The sequence below is a fragment of the Drosophila tropicalis genome, unplaced genomic scaffold, assembly GCF_018151085.1.
Source record: "Drosophila tropicalis isolate 14030-0801.00 unplaced genomic scaffold, ASM1815108v1 contig_158, whole genome shotgun sequence".
Taxonomy (NCBI): domain Eukaryota; kingdom Metazoa; phylum Arthropoda; class Insecta; order Diptera; family Drosophilidae; genus Drosophila; species Drosophila tropicalis.
Window position 1 is genome coordinate 2,810,254 of NW_027172602.1, and position 19,901 is coordinate 2,830,154.

Sequence of the window (19,901 nt, forward strand, 5' to 3'; positions counted from 1 at the left end):
TTTGTGGTTTAATTTTAACAAACAAAATAAAAGAACAAAAAAAACAAACGCAACCATTTTATGAATTACATTACTATATACAAGTATATATATATATATATATATATATATATGTATATGTATATATATATATATGCATGTAAACCAAAGCAAACACAAAAAGAAATAAAAAATTAAAAACAAAAACAACTCGTGCGTTTTAGATCACAATTTTTCTCTTTCTATTTTTCATTTTTTTGCCCTCGCTTGAAAAGATATTTAATAAAAAGGTTAATTTACATTACAATTCTGAAAATTTAAAGATTTATATTTTGAAAACCGTTTAAAATTTGGTAAAGTTGCAAAAACGAGTTTTTTTGTAAAAATTTTTTTCTTGCGCTTTTAAATTAGCCGCCTAGGACTATTACTCGACCCTTAGGACTATTACTCGCGGGCTTAGGAGTGTTTCTCGCACCCTTAGGACTTTTACTCTCGCCTTAGGACTATTACTCGTACCCTTAGGACTGTTACTCTCCCCTTAGGATTTTGAATTTGCAGCAATCGATTTTTTTTAAATATCGGGACAAGAAATCCGCATCAAAACAAACAAGGCATTCAAATAAACCGATGGAGGTGGAATACGAAAACTCCGGCTGGCAAGGCCGCACCAACAGCCAATTCAATGCGGGGCTACAATGGAGCCGGGGATTTTTACCCAGCTGAAGCGATACTTTCAGTCGGGCGGCTGTACCGAAGTGGTGATCTTAATGCTATCGGAGAACAACAAAGCTGTTGCCCAAATGGCCAACGTATTGGCCGAATGGCTTATACTGGCGATCGCTGATCTATCGGCTCGCCGAGGAGTATCCCGATTGCCTTATGCTTAATTTTACAATTAAATTGATATCAGACGCTGGTTCCAAAGTGAAATCACATCTATGTACATATATGTACATATGTATGTATGTGTGTATCGACGGTGGCCCAACAATTTGAGGTGTTCTCTCGTGTTCTTAAGACTTCTATAGTCGAATTCTTAAACAATCCAGATGATGTGCATGGGGCTATTCAGGAATGCGCCCGCATCGTCTGCCATGGCCGGCATACGTACTTACATATGTATGTACATATGTTAATTCACAGGTTCTAATTCAAGTGCTCAGTCAAGAGCAAAAAGGTGGCTTTAAAATGAAACGGTTATCTCAAGAAATTATCACATACGCCCTGCAAAAGTATGTCCCCAAAAAAATGTTATTCTTTACTGCCCAAACTAATTCTTTTGTGTTCTTATGCAGCAATCAGAATGTGACACCCATTACAAGCGTGGTCAGGCTCTTACCTCGATGTTAACCCGCAACACCCTCAATCCGGCAGGCATATGTAACTGTTTTCTTTTTTTCCTGTTGCAAGCCAAAGCAACATTTTGGCGGGCTTCTGGACACAATTTAAACACAAAAAAAAAAAAAAACGAACAAAAAACAAGAATGAGAATCACAGTTAAGATTTACTATTATTTGTCCACTTTTTTAAGGCAAAATTTTAAATTTAATATTGAAAATAACAGATAAATAATAGCTTTTTTTATAACAAACTTTTCACTTTGTAGTCGAAATTTGTGAGTAGTTATCGATAATTTATCGCCTAGTTCCACTGAGGGAAACTGTTGTGGGTAAAAAAAAACTATTTGTTTTCTTTTGAAATATGTATTAACATTGAATTGATTGATACACCAAATGACTCCTATAAAAATTAAGCCTAATTTTTTAAAGGTGCTAAACTTAATAACTATTCAAAAGAAATATATAAAAGATTTTAATTCGCAGAGGCAAAACGAAAGCTAAGACAATTGCCTTCTATTGCAAATTTGAAGGACTGGGGAAATTTTTAAATTACTCTTACAATTATTTTTGGGCAATTATTATTAGTTAGTCGTCTCCCATTTTGAACAGTGCATTTTTGTGTCATCCCTAATTGAAAGCGCGAGAGTTGAGAAGTCAGAAGTGATTTGTGTTTGTTGTTGCTCTGTTCGGAAGAAAAGTTTGCCGAAAAATATAGCAGCAAATAATAAACGTATTAAGCAAATTATTTGTGTCACTTTGTTATTGTAATTTGTTTCTTGTTATTGTTATTACTAACTGTTTTTTTTTTCTGTTGTTTTGTTGTTCACCTGTGTACGTGTCTCTGGAATTTTGTGTGTGCTAGTGTGAGTGAGTGAGAAAGTGAAGTGTCATCTGTGCATTAAAGCAGCGGCATAAACAATTTGCCAGTTTGCCAAATTCAAATACCAACATCCCACTGTTTGGACTTTGCTTAAAGGATGCAAAGCTACGCGGATGCATTAAGTGCCAAAGGCTATCGCAGTTTTGGCTTTGACACCGATGTGGAAATGGACATGGATATGGGCAACATGGTGCGCCGCATCGAAAAGCGCAAGGGCGGTGAGTCAGTCAGTCAGTCATTCAGTCAAAATGCTGCTGGGTTAGGGCGTGGGGGCGGCACAGATGAGGTGTGTTGTATTTGCCCACAAAATTAACGTACATACATACATATGTATATGTATGTGTGTTTGTGTGTGTATGTATGTTAGTATGTCGGCGCCGACCGGCGGACAACACCTCCAAAACAGATGACAAAGTCAACGTCGACAAATTTTCCCTGACTTTTCTCTTGATCTTTTTGGACAAGTTAGCCAGCCATTTGCAATGTATTGATTTCATTTATGATGAAATAATGAGGAAAATCTAGACTTAGATATAGATTCTTGATTCTAGTCTCTCTCTGCTACATCCTATTGTGTGGGGGAAGCTAAAGTTAGTAAGTAAAGTTTATTTTATATTTAAGCGTGAAAGACAAAGAAATATTTTCACACTTTAAAATCTTTGCCAAATCTCTTAAGAATCGAAATGAATGTAATAGAGTGGAGATTTGGTCAACAGGTAAAGAATCCACTTAAGGCTAAGGGTATCCTCCAGTCTGTATTATTTCTTTGAAGTTTCAAGATATTGCGGTAGGCATGGTCAGGGACGGAATTAGAAGAGTGTCGGACCCGGAAGTAAATGAGTTTTGTGTTTATTATTTTTGAAAATAATTCTAAACATTTCAATATTCTTCCTGCAATTTCAATATTCTTCGCCACAAATTTTCCGTTTTGTAAGTAACCCTCCAATAAATCCAGCCCTGGACATGGTCTGGTTCTGGGCCAATCTTTCATCTTTTTTCCTTACATTTGTCGCAGTTTGACCGATTCCCTAAGCGATGTGCATGACTAATTCTTAAGTAAACCTCACAGTCACGCGTGTTATTCCCAGTATCCCTCAGCCCCCGCCCACCGCCCACCTCTCCACCATTCCACACAAGAACAAGCCAAAAAAGTAAAAGAAATTTAAGCAAAACGCACTGCGCAAAAACTGCGTCGGCGCACTTAATATGAATTTTTTCACTCATCGTTTTTGTTTTGTTTTTTTTTTTTTTTTTTGGTAGAAAATTTCCAATTTAAATCGACAGCACTCAGAGAATGCGATCAAGAGCAACGTGGCTATTATTTTTTTTGAAAAAACAAAATCTTCTACATAAATAGATTATTATCATACTACTCGCTCTTCTTATCGCCCTCTTCTTTGCTTATCATCAAATACAATGATAACTTGAATGTTGTGTACTTACATTGTTAATAATGTCATAAAAGAAAAGAACATTTGTTTACTTTCCGAATTTAGCAGATTTTTGGAATTCAAAATCGTTGGCATTATAAAGGGTTTGGAAAGGATTTTCCTGTCTTTTCTTTATGGATTTCAATTTAGTTGAGTTAAGTAAACCGCAGCAATTTATATATAATATATTATTAATGCTTATCTATTGATAGACCTCATATACACACATACATACATAGACAAATATCTTAAATAAATAAACGGACAACGACTCGGCTGACATGACTTGCTAAAATTTGTTGTTTGACTCGACTGATCGTTGTATATACTTTTATATATGCAAATTTTTCTTGGATGGCAAAGTGTTAATTCGATGGCAAATGAAATGAAGTAGAGAAGGGGAATAGGTTTGACCCAACTGGAATATATAACTCTTCCCTTTGAGAACTACTTGTAATAAAATTCTATTATCATCAAATCAAAGGGGGAAACGAAGGGCATAGTCATAACCAATATAAAGTTTATACATACATATATCATTTATGGCATTCTTATCTTATCTGATCTTTAATGAAGTTTTGTTTTTTTTGGTATAAAAATAGATTTGCCATCTGCTCGACATTTATGCCGTACTAAAAATGAATATCAATTTAATTTAATTTACTTATGAAATGGTATAGAATGGTATAGTGGATCTTATAGAGTCATCAAAATATCGATCGATTATCAATTGATTATCATCTCAGTGATAAATTCAACATTGGACTTAATCAGATCTCTCCAAGTATAGGTCAATCCATTAGCATGCAATAATAATAGATTATAATATACGTAGACTGACAAGCCAATAAAAGTCTGGAAAATTACCACAAATTATGATGAATCGAAACGCGATATCAGAAGTAATCTTACAATTTGTTTGGATAGGTTTGAAATGAAGTGGATGGAAGGGGTTACCAGGAGGAACTAAATTGATGTGCTAATTTATACAAGTTTTGCCTTGACCAACTAAGTGGAATTGAAAACAATCGAAATAGCTAATAGAACGAAAAAATTTTAGACATTTGATTAGCGTTATATCTAGATAGAATAAAATTCTATTTCAATCCTTTTTATATATAATTATAATGATTTCTGATAGTGATTCTGCACTAAAAACTGCGCAGCCTAAAGCATTAGTTACACTGGTCAACAAAAGAACATGTTCTTTTTGTGATTCTGCAAACCACTTTGGGAATTTGACCAAATTTTGATTATTTCTAATGACAAAGGTTACAAAACGTCTTATAGAATGTCCATTAGCTATTTTCATCCTCTAAAAAGATTTACAATACATACATATGTATGTACATTGTCTGTTTAAACACCTAGATCTAAAAGACTACGATAGCTAAAGCCACAAAATTTGGTATATATGGACACGTGGAGTATATATGTTGGTTAAGTTTGTTACATCATTTCGCCACGCCCACTTTAGCCACCGCAAACTGATTGTTTCCCGCAATATATCTAAAGTATAGAAATAAATTGGCACACTAAAATATGTTAATATTATCCATTAACATACCAAATTTCATAAGAATCTAATTAAAATTGAGCAAATTATGCAGGGTAATCCAAGGTGGCGAAGTTGCCCGTTGGTGGCGCTAATGTGCTTATAAGAGTAAGCGAGATAGTCTTTGTTTGTTATTGAAATTAGTTTATACAACAAGCTAAAAAGCTCTTATGGTTGTTCCTTTATTATGTTGTCTAATGTTGTTGTTTTTTTTCGTTTTCTACAATTCGTGTTCTATTAACAATAAAGACGCACACACTTGGGAAATTTTGTTTATCCAAAAAATTATTTATAATTAGCAGGCAATGACACATGAAGCTTTTTTTCTCTGAGTTGCATTTGTTTTTACTTAAATTCAGGGGAATTCAGAGTGTGCGAAAGCTCTCTCTCTCTTTCTTTCTCTCCGTTGGTCTCTTTTTTAGCCAATGTATAAACTTAGTATGGAAATGATCAAGAAAGCAAAACCATTGCACAAAAATACAAACAAAAAACAAAAAAAACAAAAAACGACGCATTTAAAAGTGGAATCGGATCAAAGATGTACAACAATTTTCATTTGTTATTCATGTAAAAGAAGGTGACATCGTCCAACCGATCGTACAGATCACTCAGTGCGAGTGCAAAATCTGTCAAATTAGAAAACAAAGCAAGGAGAAAAAATAAACTAAAAAACAAAAATTATATAAACTCAACAATTTGGCTAAAATATCAGAAATTGAAATATATTGTGCTCAAAATTAATGTAAATATCCAACAAACAATTGCCCGCAAACGAAGACAATATCGCTGAACCCTCCCAACAAAGGAAAAGGGCAGAGTATAGTGTTTTTTCACTGGCCATTCGTGAGGGACATCTCATCCTCCGTCATCCGGTGTTTTCAAAGATGTCGTACCGTGGCATGCTGAGCGGAACGCATGTCTCGTCCGAGTTACGCGAATCAGAGTCCTATGATGATGCAATGGTAATGGGCCCTGCACCACCGTTGCCACATCGTCCAAAAGTGAATACCGATCAGTCGACATCTGTTGCAGCACCGGCTGCATCTGGTGTTAGTGCCACTCAAAATGAATTGCCCCACAAAGGTTTATCAAAAACATCGATAAGTCATCGTTTGGCAAAATCGAGTGCAAATTATGGCTGTAAGTAGTAATTGTGGTTGCGATTATCGAATATCGACATATCCGTCTAAGATTATAAGCTTTGCTCTTGGCATTTCTATAAATCAGTGGATAACTAATTTCAAATTCATCTAAAACTAACTTGGAAATAGTTTTTATTTTACAATGATCGATTAATCGATCGTTTGACTGAACTTTTGTCTTTAAAAAGTTTAACAGAAATTCTCCATTGATCTGTCCTTTTCTAATGTACATATACGCACCTTGTTTGCTTATAGTTACAGGGTATTACATGTTTTTTTTATTTTCCTAGCCCATTAACAACAAACTTCAAATAGAAGAGTGATACTATAGACTTTTCTTCGGTTCAGCAACTATATATATACAGATAGGTCATGGTTTGTTTCTTTGGAACTAAGTTTTTGTGAAATTATTGCATTACATTTAGTATTGAAAGTATTACTTTGTAAGCCACTTAAAAAACTGGTCATATACCACGACAACTTAATACTCTATTTAACTCTACTCTATTATAGGTAAAGAAAGCATTGAATGATGCGATCTCATGCTGAAGATATAAACCAATAACTTTATTCCATCTTCATAGATAGTTAAATCTTTTAATTGTACTTGTAGAGTATTGCAATGTCGTCAATTCTAAGTGAAAGAAAAACATTTCTAAAATGTATTTATAATTTTCACTAGCTTATCTCTATAGAAAAAACAAAAACAAATTATGTTCCAAGAGTTGTTGTTTTTTTTGTTTTTGATTTTGTTTTTTCAAAATTCATCTTTCTCTCTGTTTTTGATTGATTCTTGTTTGTTTGTTTGTGATTCGCTATCTCCTCCTCTGTCTGCTGTTGCACTTGTTTTGCTTCCCCGGGTTGAGCTGTTGATATTCCATACCCTGTGTATGATAAGCGGGAAGAATACACAGAGATCGTAGTATAGTATAGATTAGTTAGAATACCATTCTATTACAGGGTATAACAAAAGTCTAAACTGTAATTTTAATTTGGAAAAATTTTCGTAATCTTGCATTATGATTTCCGTTGCCGTTGCCATTACCAAAGGCTCAAGCTATTAATCTTGGGTCACATTTTGAGTTACAGGCATTCGTAAATATTTTGCGATCGAAGTCGGTCGGTCATTGTGCGGCGATTTTAGATTAATATAATCTTTAATATGAATTTCAATCGTATGGATACTAGCCATCGTTTGCTTGTTGATGAAAAACTGTTTGGTGAGAATTCTTCATAGTCCTTTGTTGTTTTATCTTTCGCAGGGGAAGCAAATATTTTTGGAATTTTAGATACTTATTGTGTCAATTTATTATTTTTTTAACATATAGGTGATCTGACCGACTCTCCGGATCATGAGAAAACCGAAGGTGATCCCAATGAGCTGACCAATGAAATTTCGGCTCCATATGAAGTACCTCAGTTTCCCATTGAGCAGATTGAAAAGAAATTACAAATTCAACGGCAGCTAAATGAAAAGTAAGTACTTAATTTAAACATTTGTATATATCATTTAGAAATGGGGGTTGGAATTGTTTTTTAAAACCTGGAACCGCCAAATATTAATATTATGTATTTCACCAAACCAAAAACATTCATTCAAAACGGATGAACTAATCTTATGACGCGGAGTGTACAAAACTTTGTATGTTTAAGAGTTAAAAATTGAAACGAAATTGTTCCAAAAAAAAAGAAAGGTTTTGATACTGTAGTAAAGAGATTTCAATTTCAAATTTAAAATTATTGAGTTTGTGGAGTCAGATTACCTTTTGCTATACACTGCGCGTCATCAGATTAGGTGCAGCTCCATTCAATATTTTGTGAACCTTTTAAACGATTGTTGCACTTGGGGGAGCAGAGAGGACGAACTTCTCTATTTGAAATCAAATAGCATTTGTGTACATATATACATACATAGATTAAATGGCAAACCGTTTGGTCTCGCTCGATTTCTATAGCGACATAATGAAGAAGGCTTATATACACGTACACGTTCCGCAATTATCAAGTTCATGATTTCTTTTTGCTAGTGCAAGCAACTTGACTGTTTGGACAGCAGCTGCAGCAGCTACGCCGTTTAGTTAGTTAGTTGTTTTAGTTTGGTTAGTTAGTTAGGAGGTAGCTACCAAAATGTAGCAAATGTGATGGCGTCGTTGCCGTCGTCTCCGTCGTCGTCGGTGGCATCGGCGGTGAAAACTGCGTTGAACACGTTTTGATTTTGAATAGGACTGCATTAGCTAGTAGTCGGCGTCGGTGTCGTTGTTGATGGTGATGATGGTGGGCGATGACCATGGTTGGTATCGTAGGGCTTATGCCATAACCACAAAAACAACCACCAACGAAAGCAGGAGAAGGCACTAAACACACTAAGCTCTGCTACTCAATTTGACTGTTTTAGATGCCGTCACTTTTCAGTACAATTTGTGCATCCATATGACTTGGACAACGCGCCATCATCGCCGCCGTCCCGTCCATTAAACGCGCCCATACGCAAAAATAAAACGAAAAAATTTCTAATATAGGAGTACACAGCACTTTCTTTCTCCTCCTACTCCTCCCGGCCCGGCCCCGTTCGTTGATTTTGTTGCCAATTCGAATAGTCCAAAACTCAACTCGACGACGACCTACGCTGACATTGAGAAGAGACATTGTTAATATAATAGTACACTTGCCCCCTAGAAAGTCTCTCTCTCTCCATTTCTCTCCTTCTCCATGTTCGTGTGACACGCCAAGCGTCAAAGTAAAGTATTTTCCAAAACTTTGTTTGCACTTTAACTTTTCTTCGAAAGAAGTTAACAGGTAAAATTGCATGTGATAGGCCTTTTTTTTTGTTTTGTTCCTTGGCGCTTTCAATTCGTATATCACAAAGATCACTTCAAGTTCGAGTGAAGCTTACAATCATAAAGCTATTTACCTGACTTTGTGTTCCAAGAGAGATCAAGGGTCCACATCTAGCTAGGGCTCCAACGTTTCTGAAATTATATTCAACAAATAGGCCACAATCCAAATCAAAGTAGTGCTTATCCCAAGCATTCTTCTAGACCTAAAAATTTTCAAATTTCTTATATTTAAGAGTGTTGTAAAGTTATTTTCTAAGTTAATCGAGAATTTTCCCTCCAAATAGATTTTTTCTTTTAATTAATATCCAGAGAATTTGCTTAAAGTTGTTTCTCCCCCCCTCCTGCACTTCGGAAATACCCTTTTCATTTTCTTTTTGACATAAACGCAATTTTTTGTCGTTTTTATTTGGTAAGTCACGCGATTTGTTGGCAAATTGTTGAACAGACACTTTGATGACGATGATGATGATGATGGTTTGGAATTTCAGGCCTTAAGGCGTGAGTGGATTGGGGGGAGGGAGGGGGTAGGTGTACCATCGCGTGCCAAAATTGCAAATTATATATCCTTCACTCTGACGCAAGTGTGAGCCACCGCGTACTAAATGTTTCTTACACTTTTCATAAATCAATTGGTCAATCAATCGTGTTCAAATTGTGACCCACGAAAAGAGAACAAAACGTGGTCTAAAGTGTTCTGTTTTGTTAACCAAAAAAACGCATATAGTGTCCGGTGTAAGGTGTCCGGTGACTAGTCTTCATTGTCCGGCCCAATCCATTTTGTGATTGTATTCAAAACAGGCAGCATTATCATGTCATTCGCGGATGATAGTTATAGCTTTGGTCGCTGCTACGAATATCAGCCCGAGGACGAGAAATGGTCTCTAGTTTTTTAACACTTTCTTGAAACCCATAATTAGTGTCCTTGTTTTTTTAACGTTTTGTTTTCGTGTTCTTGGCAGGCAAACAACAAGCGGCCGATCCAGCAATGTGTCTGCAACATCGACAGCATCCAATACAAGTGTGGTCCAGAAACCAAACTTATCGAGCAGCGATGAGCAATGCAAAGATTGCAAGCCCGAGGCTCCGAAAACCGATGCAGATATCAACTTTCAACGTGTTTCCATATCGGGTGAGGACACCAGCGGCGTGCCATTGGAGGATCTGGAACGTGCCTCTACCCTGTTGATTGAGGCCTTGCGTTTGCGAAGCCGCTACATGGCCATGTCGGATCAATCGTTTCCATCGACCACAGCGCGTTTTCTGAAGACGGTGCGTCTCAAGGATCGTTACGATAATGTGCCAGCTAAAACGGTTTCAGGTAAGTTGACCAAACGAATATCGATGCTATACATATGTATAAGAAACAGTTGGCTTTAATTGTTCGTGTTCGTCGTCGTCCTCGTCGTTGTCGTCGTTGTCGTTGTCACAAGTCAAGCCTGATGATAGTAGTGTAGTTTTTGAAAACTACATACATATGTATATAAATATATATACCTATATATACATATATTGTACATTAGTCGAATGTTGTAAATCACCTCGTCTCCACACAGCCCTCCACCGCCCTCCCCTCTAAACTTTTTTGAGCTCAAACAACATAAGCTTGCAAAATGAAAAAGAAAATTTAAATTCTATTTAGCTTTAATTGTGCTCTATAAATTCTACCCTCTCTCTTTTTATATCTATCTCCCTCTCACTCAGCTAGCGTCCTTATATATACAGCTGCGAACTTAAAAATAGCACCACTTGCTGAGGTAATGTATTCAAAGGATTCCCTAGGCTTATTTTAAGGTTCTAGGAACATGTGAATATGTTTTTGAACGTAAAATACTTTCTACTAATGAAAGCAGAAAAAAAATTCTATCAAAATCCAACGTTTTCAAAGATTTTTACAAAAAACCTTGATATACTCAAAAAATACCCGAAACTAAAAATAGCACCACTTTTCAAATATTTACTCAAAATTAAAAAATAACAGAAAAAAACAAAATTCATTAACAAGTTATGATCAGATATTACAAATAGTATTAAATAATAAACTTTTTACTTTGTTGCATTGCCCTTATTGGCAATAACCGCAGCACATCGTCCTAGTATTGAGTCAACCAGGTCTTGACAGCATTTGACCGTTATTTTTGCCCAGGACTCTTGGATTACTTCCCAAAACTTCTCAATTTTTGTTGGTAATGAAACAGCAACTGCTTTTTTAATATCAGACCAAAGATTTTCAATGAGATTTTGGTCTGGTGATTGTCCCAGCCACTCAATTACATTCAGATAATTTGCTGAGCACCACTTCCTGGCTTTCTTACTGGTGTGCTTTGGGCTGATGTCCTGTTGAAAGGGTCATATTAGCTGTATATTATCCTCAGCGTATAGTAGCAACACCGTCTATAAGATATTTACATGAACTTGGTGATCCATAATCGATTTGTGGACTAATATGTGACCGACACCATAATAAGAAAAACAACCCCATATCAATGACACTGTTTCTAGACTCCAGGGTGTATTTGGAGTTGAATTCCATGTTCTGTGGACGCCAGACGTATGGTCTATAGCCTTTTCTATTATATTTTACAACTTTATTTTCATCAGTCCATTGTACGTTCCTCCAGTTTTGGACAAGCCAATTCTCATGATCTTTGACCAACTTAAGGCGGTTGGCAATATGTCTAGCGTTCAAAAGTGGAGGCTTTCTTCGACTGGAATCTTTTGAATTGATCTTCCGGAGGTTGTTGTGAACAATTTGGACCCTAGTTTGGGACTTGAAGTCCTTTTTAAGATCTGTTACAGCCTTAACAGAATCCTTATTGCTCTCTCGCATTAAGGGACCGACTTCTTGCTGCTTCAGGCTTGGCTTTCGTCTGCGAGTTTAAGGCTTCTGTTTCAAATAGATCGCTATTCGGATCACTCTGTTGGAAGTACCAACCAGTTTTCCATCTTCAAGATCCGATTTTTTCTCCGAAACCTGGTTTTGGATGACGTTTCGCTTTTTTCCCGGGGCAGTGTTTTCCCCGACCCATTATATCTAAAAGTCTCGGATTTTTTGTAGTGCTGTTGCTTTTAAAATCGACTTTGAACCAGGGACTGTTAAATATGTGTTTTTTGCTATGCAACTCTGCGAAATTTAACGGTATTTTGCAAAATACTGCAAGTGGTGCTATTTTTAGTTTCGGGTATTTTTTGAGTATATCAAGGTTTTTGTAAAAATCTTTGAAAACGTTGGATTTTGATAGAATTTTTTTCTGCTTTCATTAGTAGAAAGTATTTTACGTTCAAAAACATATTCACATGTTCCTAGAACCTTAAAATAAGCCTAGGGAATCCTTTGAATACATTACCTCAGCAAGTGGTGCTATTTTTAAGTTCGCAACTGTACATATTTCTGTCTCTTTTCGCTAGCTATCGCCGCATCGTTCGTGTCTTGTTGTACTCTTCTATTTCAGTTAGTAAGTTCTTCTATGATTTTATCCCTCCCTCCAAAAACCTCCTCCCTCTTGTCGCTCTTTAGTCTATGTATGTCCTTTTCTCGATTTGAATTTGTTTTTAAGACTTATTTATTATTATACATTTATACCATGCTTATAATACATTATGTATTTATTATGTATATATACATTCATATATATATTTAATTATATATATATATTTGTTTTTGTTTATTTTTCATTTATTTATTTTATAGACATTATTCGCAATATGAGTGTGACAGGCCTAATAGGTAATTCGATCGCATCGGAAGCGTTTGAGTCTATGTATTATGTTATCTTCTGTTGCGCCATAATATATATATACATATAAACCTAACCATATTTCTATTCAGTTTCTAATTGCCTACTCACTAACTAAAATTTTTCTTTTTGTCGTTCTAAGAAAACATAACCTATAATTTTTACTCGTTCACACACCGTTCCTTTCCGGTTTTTGTTTCGCAGCACTCAGCTTTTGACACCGCTTGCGCTTGCGACTTGTCGTCGTTGTTGCATGCGAGTTTCAGCGAGTAACCTCCCCTCAATGCCGTTATATTTAGTTCGTATTCTGTTTCATTTCCATTTTGTTTCTTTGTTAACCTCGTAGCTTATGCAGATTCCAAGCAAAATCTCTGTGGCTTGTACCCTTTCTGATGCCTTTTATGACACAATAAAGAAAATTTCATTTTTACCTAATAATTTATTCAACTAACCACGTACTTACACCTAGGAGATACTATTAGAAAGAAGTAACGAGTAGCGAGCGTATAGACGAGTAAATCTGCTGTAATTAGGATCTTGACTTACAAAATTCGTTCCTATTGAGACCTTCAAAGAGAGAACTGGCATAAACCTTTTAATTTATCTGAGTTATTATAAATGACTAGTATCAAGTTTGAAAACTAAAGGTCAGGGCCAAGTAAAAGGCAAAAAGTTATGATGTCATTTTTAGCTGACTTTTTTGATTGGAAACTGGCCAAAACGTCGGCAAACAAATTTCAAAAAGGGCCGAAAATAAAAGAATTTTATAGATACATCAATTTAGAGAGAATGAGAATGTCTTATGACTTAGGCTTTAGAAAATGACACGGGATATTCCCTCTCCTCTTAACAACATAAAAAAACCAAAAGAGAAATTCTTTAATTTATAAATTATTGAAATAATCAGTCATTATTTGTAATGAATTTAGTTGCTGGGCTTGTGCCCCCTAAAGTATGCTTTAGGCTTAAGCTGAGAAATGCACTTTATTAAAAACTATCAGAGAAAGGCATTGCCTACTTTCGGGAGCAATTTATTAAAACGAATTTAATATTACTTTTGTTTCTTTTGCATTTTTGTTTGCTTTAATTTGTGAAAATGCTTTCTTGTCTCTACCCTTTTGATCTAATATTTGTTTTAAACTAATTTAAATGTTTATTTGTTTTATATTTTGCTTTGATTTTGAGACACAATTATTGCAAATTATTGTAACCAAAGATCAAATGTTTATTGCTAAAAGATGCACCAGGCGAGATTCTCTGCCTAGTTTCACCGATCTCTCATATATGTATACCTATATATAGTTGGAGTGCAACATTTATGGCAATTAATAACAATAAAATGCAACTCAAAAAAATATATACATATATTCCATATGTGTGTGTGTGTGTGTGTAGTTAGTTTTTCACCCACCCACCCACATTTAGTTTCAATTGGAACCAAAACAAATGTATTCTATACACTTGCATATATTTATATTGAATTATTCTACCATCCCCCTGAAAAAAAGGTGTAGATATCCATAATAAAGGACTACAGAGCAATGTCTCGTCCTCATCGTCCGGATCAAGTCAATGGGATGTTGAATTTCCGCCAGATGAGACTTATGTGATCAAACCCTTGAATGGTGTATTTCATATTTATACTGATGAGGTAAGAAATGAGCAAGAAATTTATTCGAACTTTCACTTTCTAATTGATTATTTACTTTCTTTTTGTGGTCTCTGCAGGAGCAAACAAGCGAATTGAAATTCGACTATCCGGATATGAGTCAATTTGTCAACGATATGCAAGTCATGTGCAATATGATTGCCGATGGACCACTGTAAGATGAAGTCGTCGAAACATTTCTTAATCACAATCTTCTGAAAATCCTTGTCTATTTCCTTTTTTTTGGTTTGTAGAAAATCCTTCTGTTATCGTCGTCTTTGCTATTTATCCTCGAAATATCAAATGCATGTTCTACTCAATGAGCTGCGGGAACTTGCTGCCCAAAAGGCTGTGCCTCATCGTGACTTTTACAATACCAGAAAGGTTGATACCCACATTCATGCCGCTTCCTGTATGAATCAGAAGCATTTATTGCGCTTCATCAAGAAGACATTGAAGAATAATGCCGACGAGGTGGTCACCCATACGAATGGCCAACCGATGACATTGTCCCAAGTGTTCCAGTCGATGAATCTAACCACATACGATCTTACAGTCGATATGCTCGATGTGCATGCCGATCGTAATACATTTCATAGATTTGATAAATTCAATTCCAAATACAATCCCATTGGTGAATCACGTTTACGTGAAGTGTTCCTGAAGACGGATAACTATTTGAATGGCAAATACTTTGCACAAATTATAAAGGTATTTGACAAATTTGTAATTAAATTCAATTGAACTGACTAACTACCAAGTCTCCTTCTGACTTTTAGGAAGTGGCTTTCGATTTGGAGGAATCAAAATATCAAAATGCCGAACTGCGTCTTTCGATCTATGGCAAATCGGCTGATGAATGGAATAAATTGGCCAAATGGGCTATCGATAATGATGTCTACAGCTCGAATATACGTTGGCTTATTCAAATACCACGTCTCTTTGATATATTCAAGTCGAACAAAATGATGAAATCGTTTCAAGAGATATTAAACAATATCTTTTTGCCGCTCTTCCAGGCCACGAATAGGCCAAGCGAGCATCCCAATTTGCATCGCTTTTTGCAATATGTGATCGGTTTTGATTCCGTTGACGATGAATCGAAGCCAGAGAATCCATTATTTGATAACGATGTGCCACGTCCCGAAGAATGGACCTATGAGGAGAATCCGCCATATGCCTACTATATCTATTATATGTACGCCAATATGACAGTTCTCAATAAGTTTAGACAGTAAGTATTCAATATGTTTGTATGTACATATATAGACAGAATGTAATGTGTCTCCTTATCATTTAAAAGGCAACGTGGTCTTAACACTTTCGTGCTGCGCCCCCATTGCGGTGAGGCGGGTCCTGTACAGCATTTGGTGTGCGGTTATCTAATGGCTGAGAATATATCTCATGGTCTATTGCTACGCAAGGTGCCAGTATTGCAGTATTTGTATTATCTAACACAAATTGGCATTGCCATGTCACCGCTATCAAATAATTCACTATTTCTCAATTATCATCGTAATCCGTTGCCAGAGTATTTGGCACGTGGTCTAATTATCTCCCTCTCCACGGATGATCCGCTGCAGTTTCACTTTACCAAGGTAAACACCCGAAATCAAAATCAGGATCTAATCTAATACAGTATCATCTATTATCTTTTAGGAACCTCTTATGGAGGAATACAGCATTGCGGCTCAGGTATGGAAGTTGAGTTCCTGTGACATGTGCGAATTGGCCCGGAATAGTGTTATCATGAGCGGATTTACACATGCTGTAAGTCAATGATTTTGAGAATTGAATCTTTTAAATTTACATAAATCCATTCCCCAAGGTCAAACAACAATGGCTGGGTCCACAATACTATGAAGATGGCATCAATGGCAATGATATAACCCGTACAAATGTTCCGGAAATTCGTGTTGCCTATCGCTATCAGACTTTGTTGGATGAACTCTCAAATATATTTAAAGTGAATCAAACATGCGGCACAAGTCATACGGAGCAGAAATAAATAGATGCCCATATGATCCTTTTAGCGCCATTTTAGCCCCTCCCCCCATCCCCCCTTTCCGTTTCCCCATGAAACTTATTACTAAATATTGAATATACATAAATATATATAGATATATATACAACAAATATTTGCTAATTATATATTTGCTATACTAATCACAAAAAAAAAAAAAAAAAAAAAAAATGTAATCCAAAATCTTCTAAAAAGAAAGCGAAAAAAACAAACAAACATTATATACTTCTTTATGTAAACTGAATGAATAAGAAAATTATAAAACAAAACAAACAAAAAGCAAGGATATGCAGGGATCTTGGACATGAGCACAACAACAACAACAACCATAACATATACAATTTGCTTATGTGTGTATGTGTATAGATAAATATATAAAGTAAATAAATTGAATGCATGGCAAAGAATATGAATATGTAATAGCACGAAATTCTTAATGAGCGAATTCGCAAAAGTGAATTGAATATTGTAACAAAGACAAAATAAAAGTCAAGAAGAAAGCGGATATGTGTGTGTCTCTGTTTTAATTACTGTACAATTACAGCTAATTTAAAAATTTCATTATAAAAATGTAAATATTTTCAAATTTTCTGCAGAGCCGCCAATATTAGGAACTAGTTTTTTTTTGAACCTATCGATAACTATTTGTTCGATTGTCGATACTTGTATATCGATACCCCTATTTTTTTTGTATATCGACAGCATCGAAAACAAAACAGCTGTACTGGGAAAACATTGGGTTGAGGTTAAAAGTTTTCATTGGGAAACAAATTCCCATATATTTTGTTTTGATTTCCAACTAGAAAACTGTGTGTGTGAGGAGCAAAAATGTTGGCGAAGTGTGCAACCAGGACATTGGCCAATGTGGTAAGCAGATAGTTGCAGTTTTGTTGCCATCGGCACGAATGCTAATACCAATCTCGCGTTATATAATTTATATACAGTAAGAAGCCACTTTTTTGCTTATCCTTACATTTGTTTCGATTTCATGCCCATCTCATTGGCAGTACGGTGGCCTGCGTGCCATTGCTACCAGCAGTGTTCAACGGAGCGACAATCTCTTCGTCCATCGCGACACCCCCGAGGATAATCCCAACATACCATTCGAGTTTACCGCTGAGAACAAGAAGCGTGTGGAGGCTATACTGAGCATCTATCCGGAGGGCCATAAACGCGGTGCCATGATACCGCTGCTGGATCTGGCACAGCGTCAATACGGCTGGCTGCCCATTTCGGCCATGCACAAGGTCGCCGAGATTCTAGATCTTCCCAATATGCGTGTCTACGAGGTGGCCACCTTCTATACGATGTTCATGCGCAAGCCCACTGGCAAATATCACATCCAAGTGTGCACCACCACACCGTGCTGGCTGCGTGGCTCCGATGAGATTCTCGAGACTTGCAAGAAACAGCTAGGAATTGGCGTTGGAGACACCACCAAGGATAAGAAGTTCACAATCTCGGAGGTGGAATGCTTGGGTGCCTGTGTCAATGCCCCTATGGTGGCGGTGAATGATGACTATTATGTGCGTATGCTAATGCTCTTTGAATCATCCATAGACGAATAAACTAATCACTCTGTCTCTCTCTTTTTCGGATGTAGGAAGATTTAACCGCCAAGGACATGCAGAATATTTTGAGTGACCTTAAAGCTGATAAAATTTCGCCACCGGGTCCACGTAATGGACGCTTTGCCAGCGAACCCGCCGGCAATGCCACATCCTTGACAGAAGAGCCAAAGGGTCCAGGTTTTGGTCTGCAAGCTGGTCTCTAAATTTAGTTGCAAATCATGTTAAACTGTAACTAGCGGTAAATGAAATTGGAATAAACTTTAAGCAAATCCATTTAATTTCCTAAAACTGAAATTGCACTTACAAATGCAACAATTCAATTTGCGTTTGCTGGCGCAAAGAAACAAAGAAAGTAACTTTTACAAACCATAAATATATCTTTTGTTGGAAATAAGAATCATCTTTGACCATCTTAGTTCAATTTAATTAAAAGTTCTTTTTTATTGGTTTTTTACGATCATAACATTTACTTTGTTGGTTTATTCACATTGAAGAAAGGACAGAGAATAAGGCATCGCAATGAATGGGTTCCAGTCACCCTCAGGAGCCGAGTGTTGGATTTACCCGGGGCAGTTTGCCAAGGATTAGGTGTCCCCAGCTCACTGCGTCTTAAGGAGGTAAATGTTGGATTCAATTGAAAAGTCATCCTTAGAATGCTAGTTACTTTTGAATCTCGTAAAAACCTTATGCCAGGAATGCTAGTCTTTATATAAATCAACAAATAATAAAACTCGAAAACTCATTTCTGTCATTGTGTAAACAAGTTTATTTATCCAAGGAGTACATTTTTTTAAATGTGCCCGCACCGCCAAAATGACTAACCTTAGGACTTTTACCTAGACCTTAGGACTGTTTACCTTAATTCAGCATATCAGGGTTTCGCCAGCGGTGATCCTGACCGTGATGCCTGGGCTGTACGTTATTTTGTGGATCGCGGCTTCGAGCTGTTCGTGTGTCAATCGTTTGCTAAGAAACATTTATATACGGCTTTTATATACCATATATGTATGTATGTATATATATTGTATACAATTATATGTGTAGTTTGTGTTTTCTAAATGTATACGAAATAGCCGGGAGAACTTGTTTAAATATTAGCAATAAATCACATTAATTTGTGCGTAGAACTCAATTACAACGACAATAAAAAGCATTATAGTATTGGAAGTATTTTAATTGTTCATTTAATCTAGTGGTTGAATTAAAAAATAAACAGATTTTGATTGTTGTAGTTTGGTAAATGTTTACTATTACTACTCGAGATTTCAGTGTTGAAAAGTGGAAAAATCGGGTAAAGCTAGATTTCAGTGTTGTCAAACGCTATTTTTTATTTGGCGCGCTGTTTGACTGCCCTGGTAGCCAAATATTTTAATCTAAACTCAAAAGTCGAGGAATATTCGGCTGCTCTGGCAGCCGAATATTGTATTCTAAACTATATTTGTTCTATAAAGTCAAGAAATATTGTAAACTCAAAAATATTTTCGTTTGTTGAGAATAGTGCGAACAAAAGATTCAAAAAGCCCGCGTATTCGAGTATCCAAAATTCGGCATTTGGCAACACCATCTCAAAATTGAACAGCTTTGTTTAGCCGGAAAAAGCTACTTTTAGCTATAGTCCCGCTAAAAATATTAATTTTCTTTTGTTAATTACTCAAAAACTACGAAATAAATCGCCAAGGCGCACCTGAGGTCGTGCTCATGCAATTTTTCTCTTTCGTTTGATACCAAAATTATGTAGTTTAAGCGCGTTTTGGGCCCGAGT

The 19,901-nt window shown here is 36.1% G+C and overlaps 2 protein-coding genes across 6 annotated transcripts; both read left to right on the top strand.

The window, feature by feature from the left end:
• The first annotated feature begins 1,950 nt into the window (after positions 1–1,950).
• AMPdeam (AMP deaminase) lies at positions 1,951–17,073 on the top strand. Of its 5 annotated transcripts, XM_068303260.1 has the most exons (12): positions 1,951–2,049; positions 2,296–2,417; positions 7,655–7,802; positions 10,123–10,481; positions 12,852–12,887; positions 14,406–14,548; positions 14,626–14,720; positions 14,800–15,256; positions 15,325–15,779; positions 15,849–16,143; positions 16,205–16,315; positions 16,374–17,073. In XM_068303260.1, exons 2-12 carry the CDS (start codon positions 2,297–2,299, stop codon positions 16,551–16,553), a joined length of 2,400 nt encoding a protein of 799 aa, XP_068159361.1. In that variant the 5' UTR covers positions 1,951–2,049; position 2,296; the 3' UTR covers positions 16,554–17,073. The 5 variants fall into 5 exon arrangements, with proteins under 5 accessions (XP_068159361.1, XP_068159359.1, XP_068159360.1 ...); XM_068303258.1 differs by lacking the exons at positions 1,951–2,049; positions 2,296–2,417 and adding an exon at positions 5,696–6,324; XM_068303262.1 differs by lacking the exons at positions 1,951–2,049; positions 2,296–2,417 and adding an exon at positions 7,450–7,546.
• A 206-nt stretch (positions 17,074–17,279) lies between these two features.
• ND-24 (NADH dehydrogenase ubiquinone) lies at positions 17,280–18,417 on the top strand. The gene is made up of 3 exons (XM_068302574.1): positions 17,280–17,435; positions 17,576–18,094; positions 18,172–18,417. Exons 1-3 carry the CDS (start codon positions 17,397–17,399, stop codon positions 18,340–18,342), a joined length of 729 nt encoding a protein of 242 aa, XP_068158675.1. The 5' UTR covers positions 17,280–17,396; the 3' UTR covers positions 18,343–18,417.
• The last annotated feature ends 1,484 nt before the right edge of the window (positions 18,418–19,901 follow it).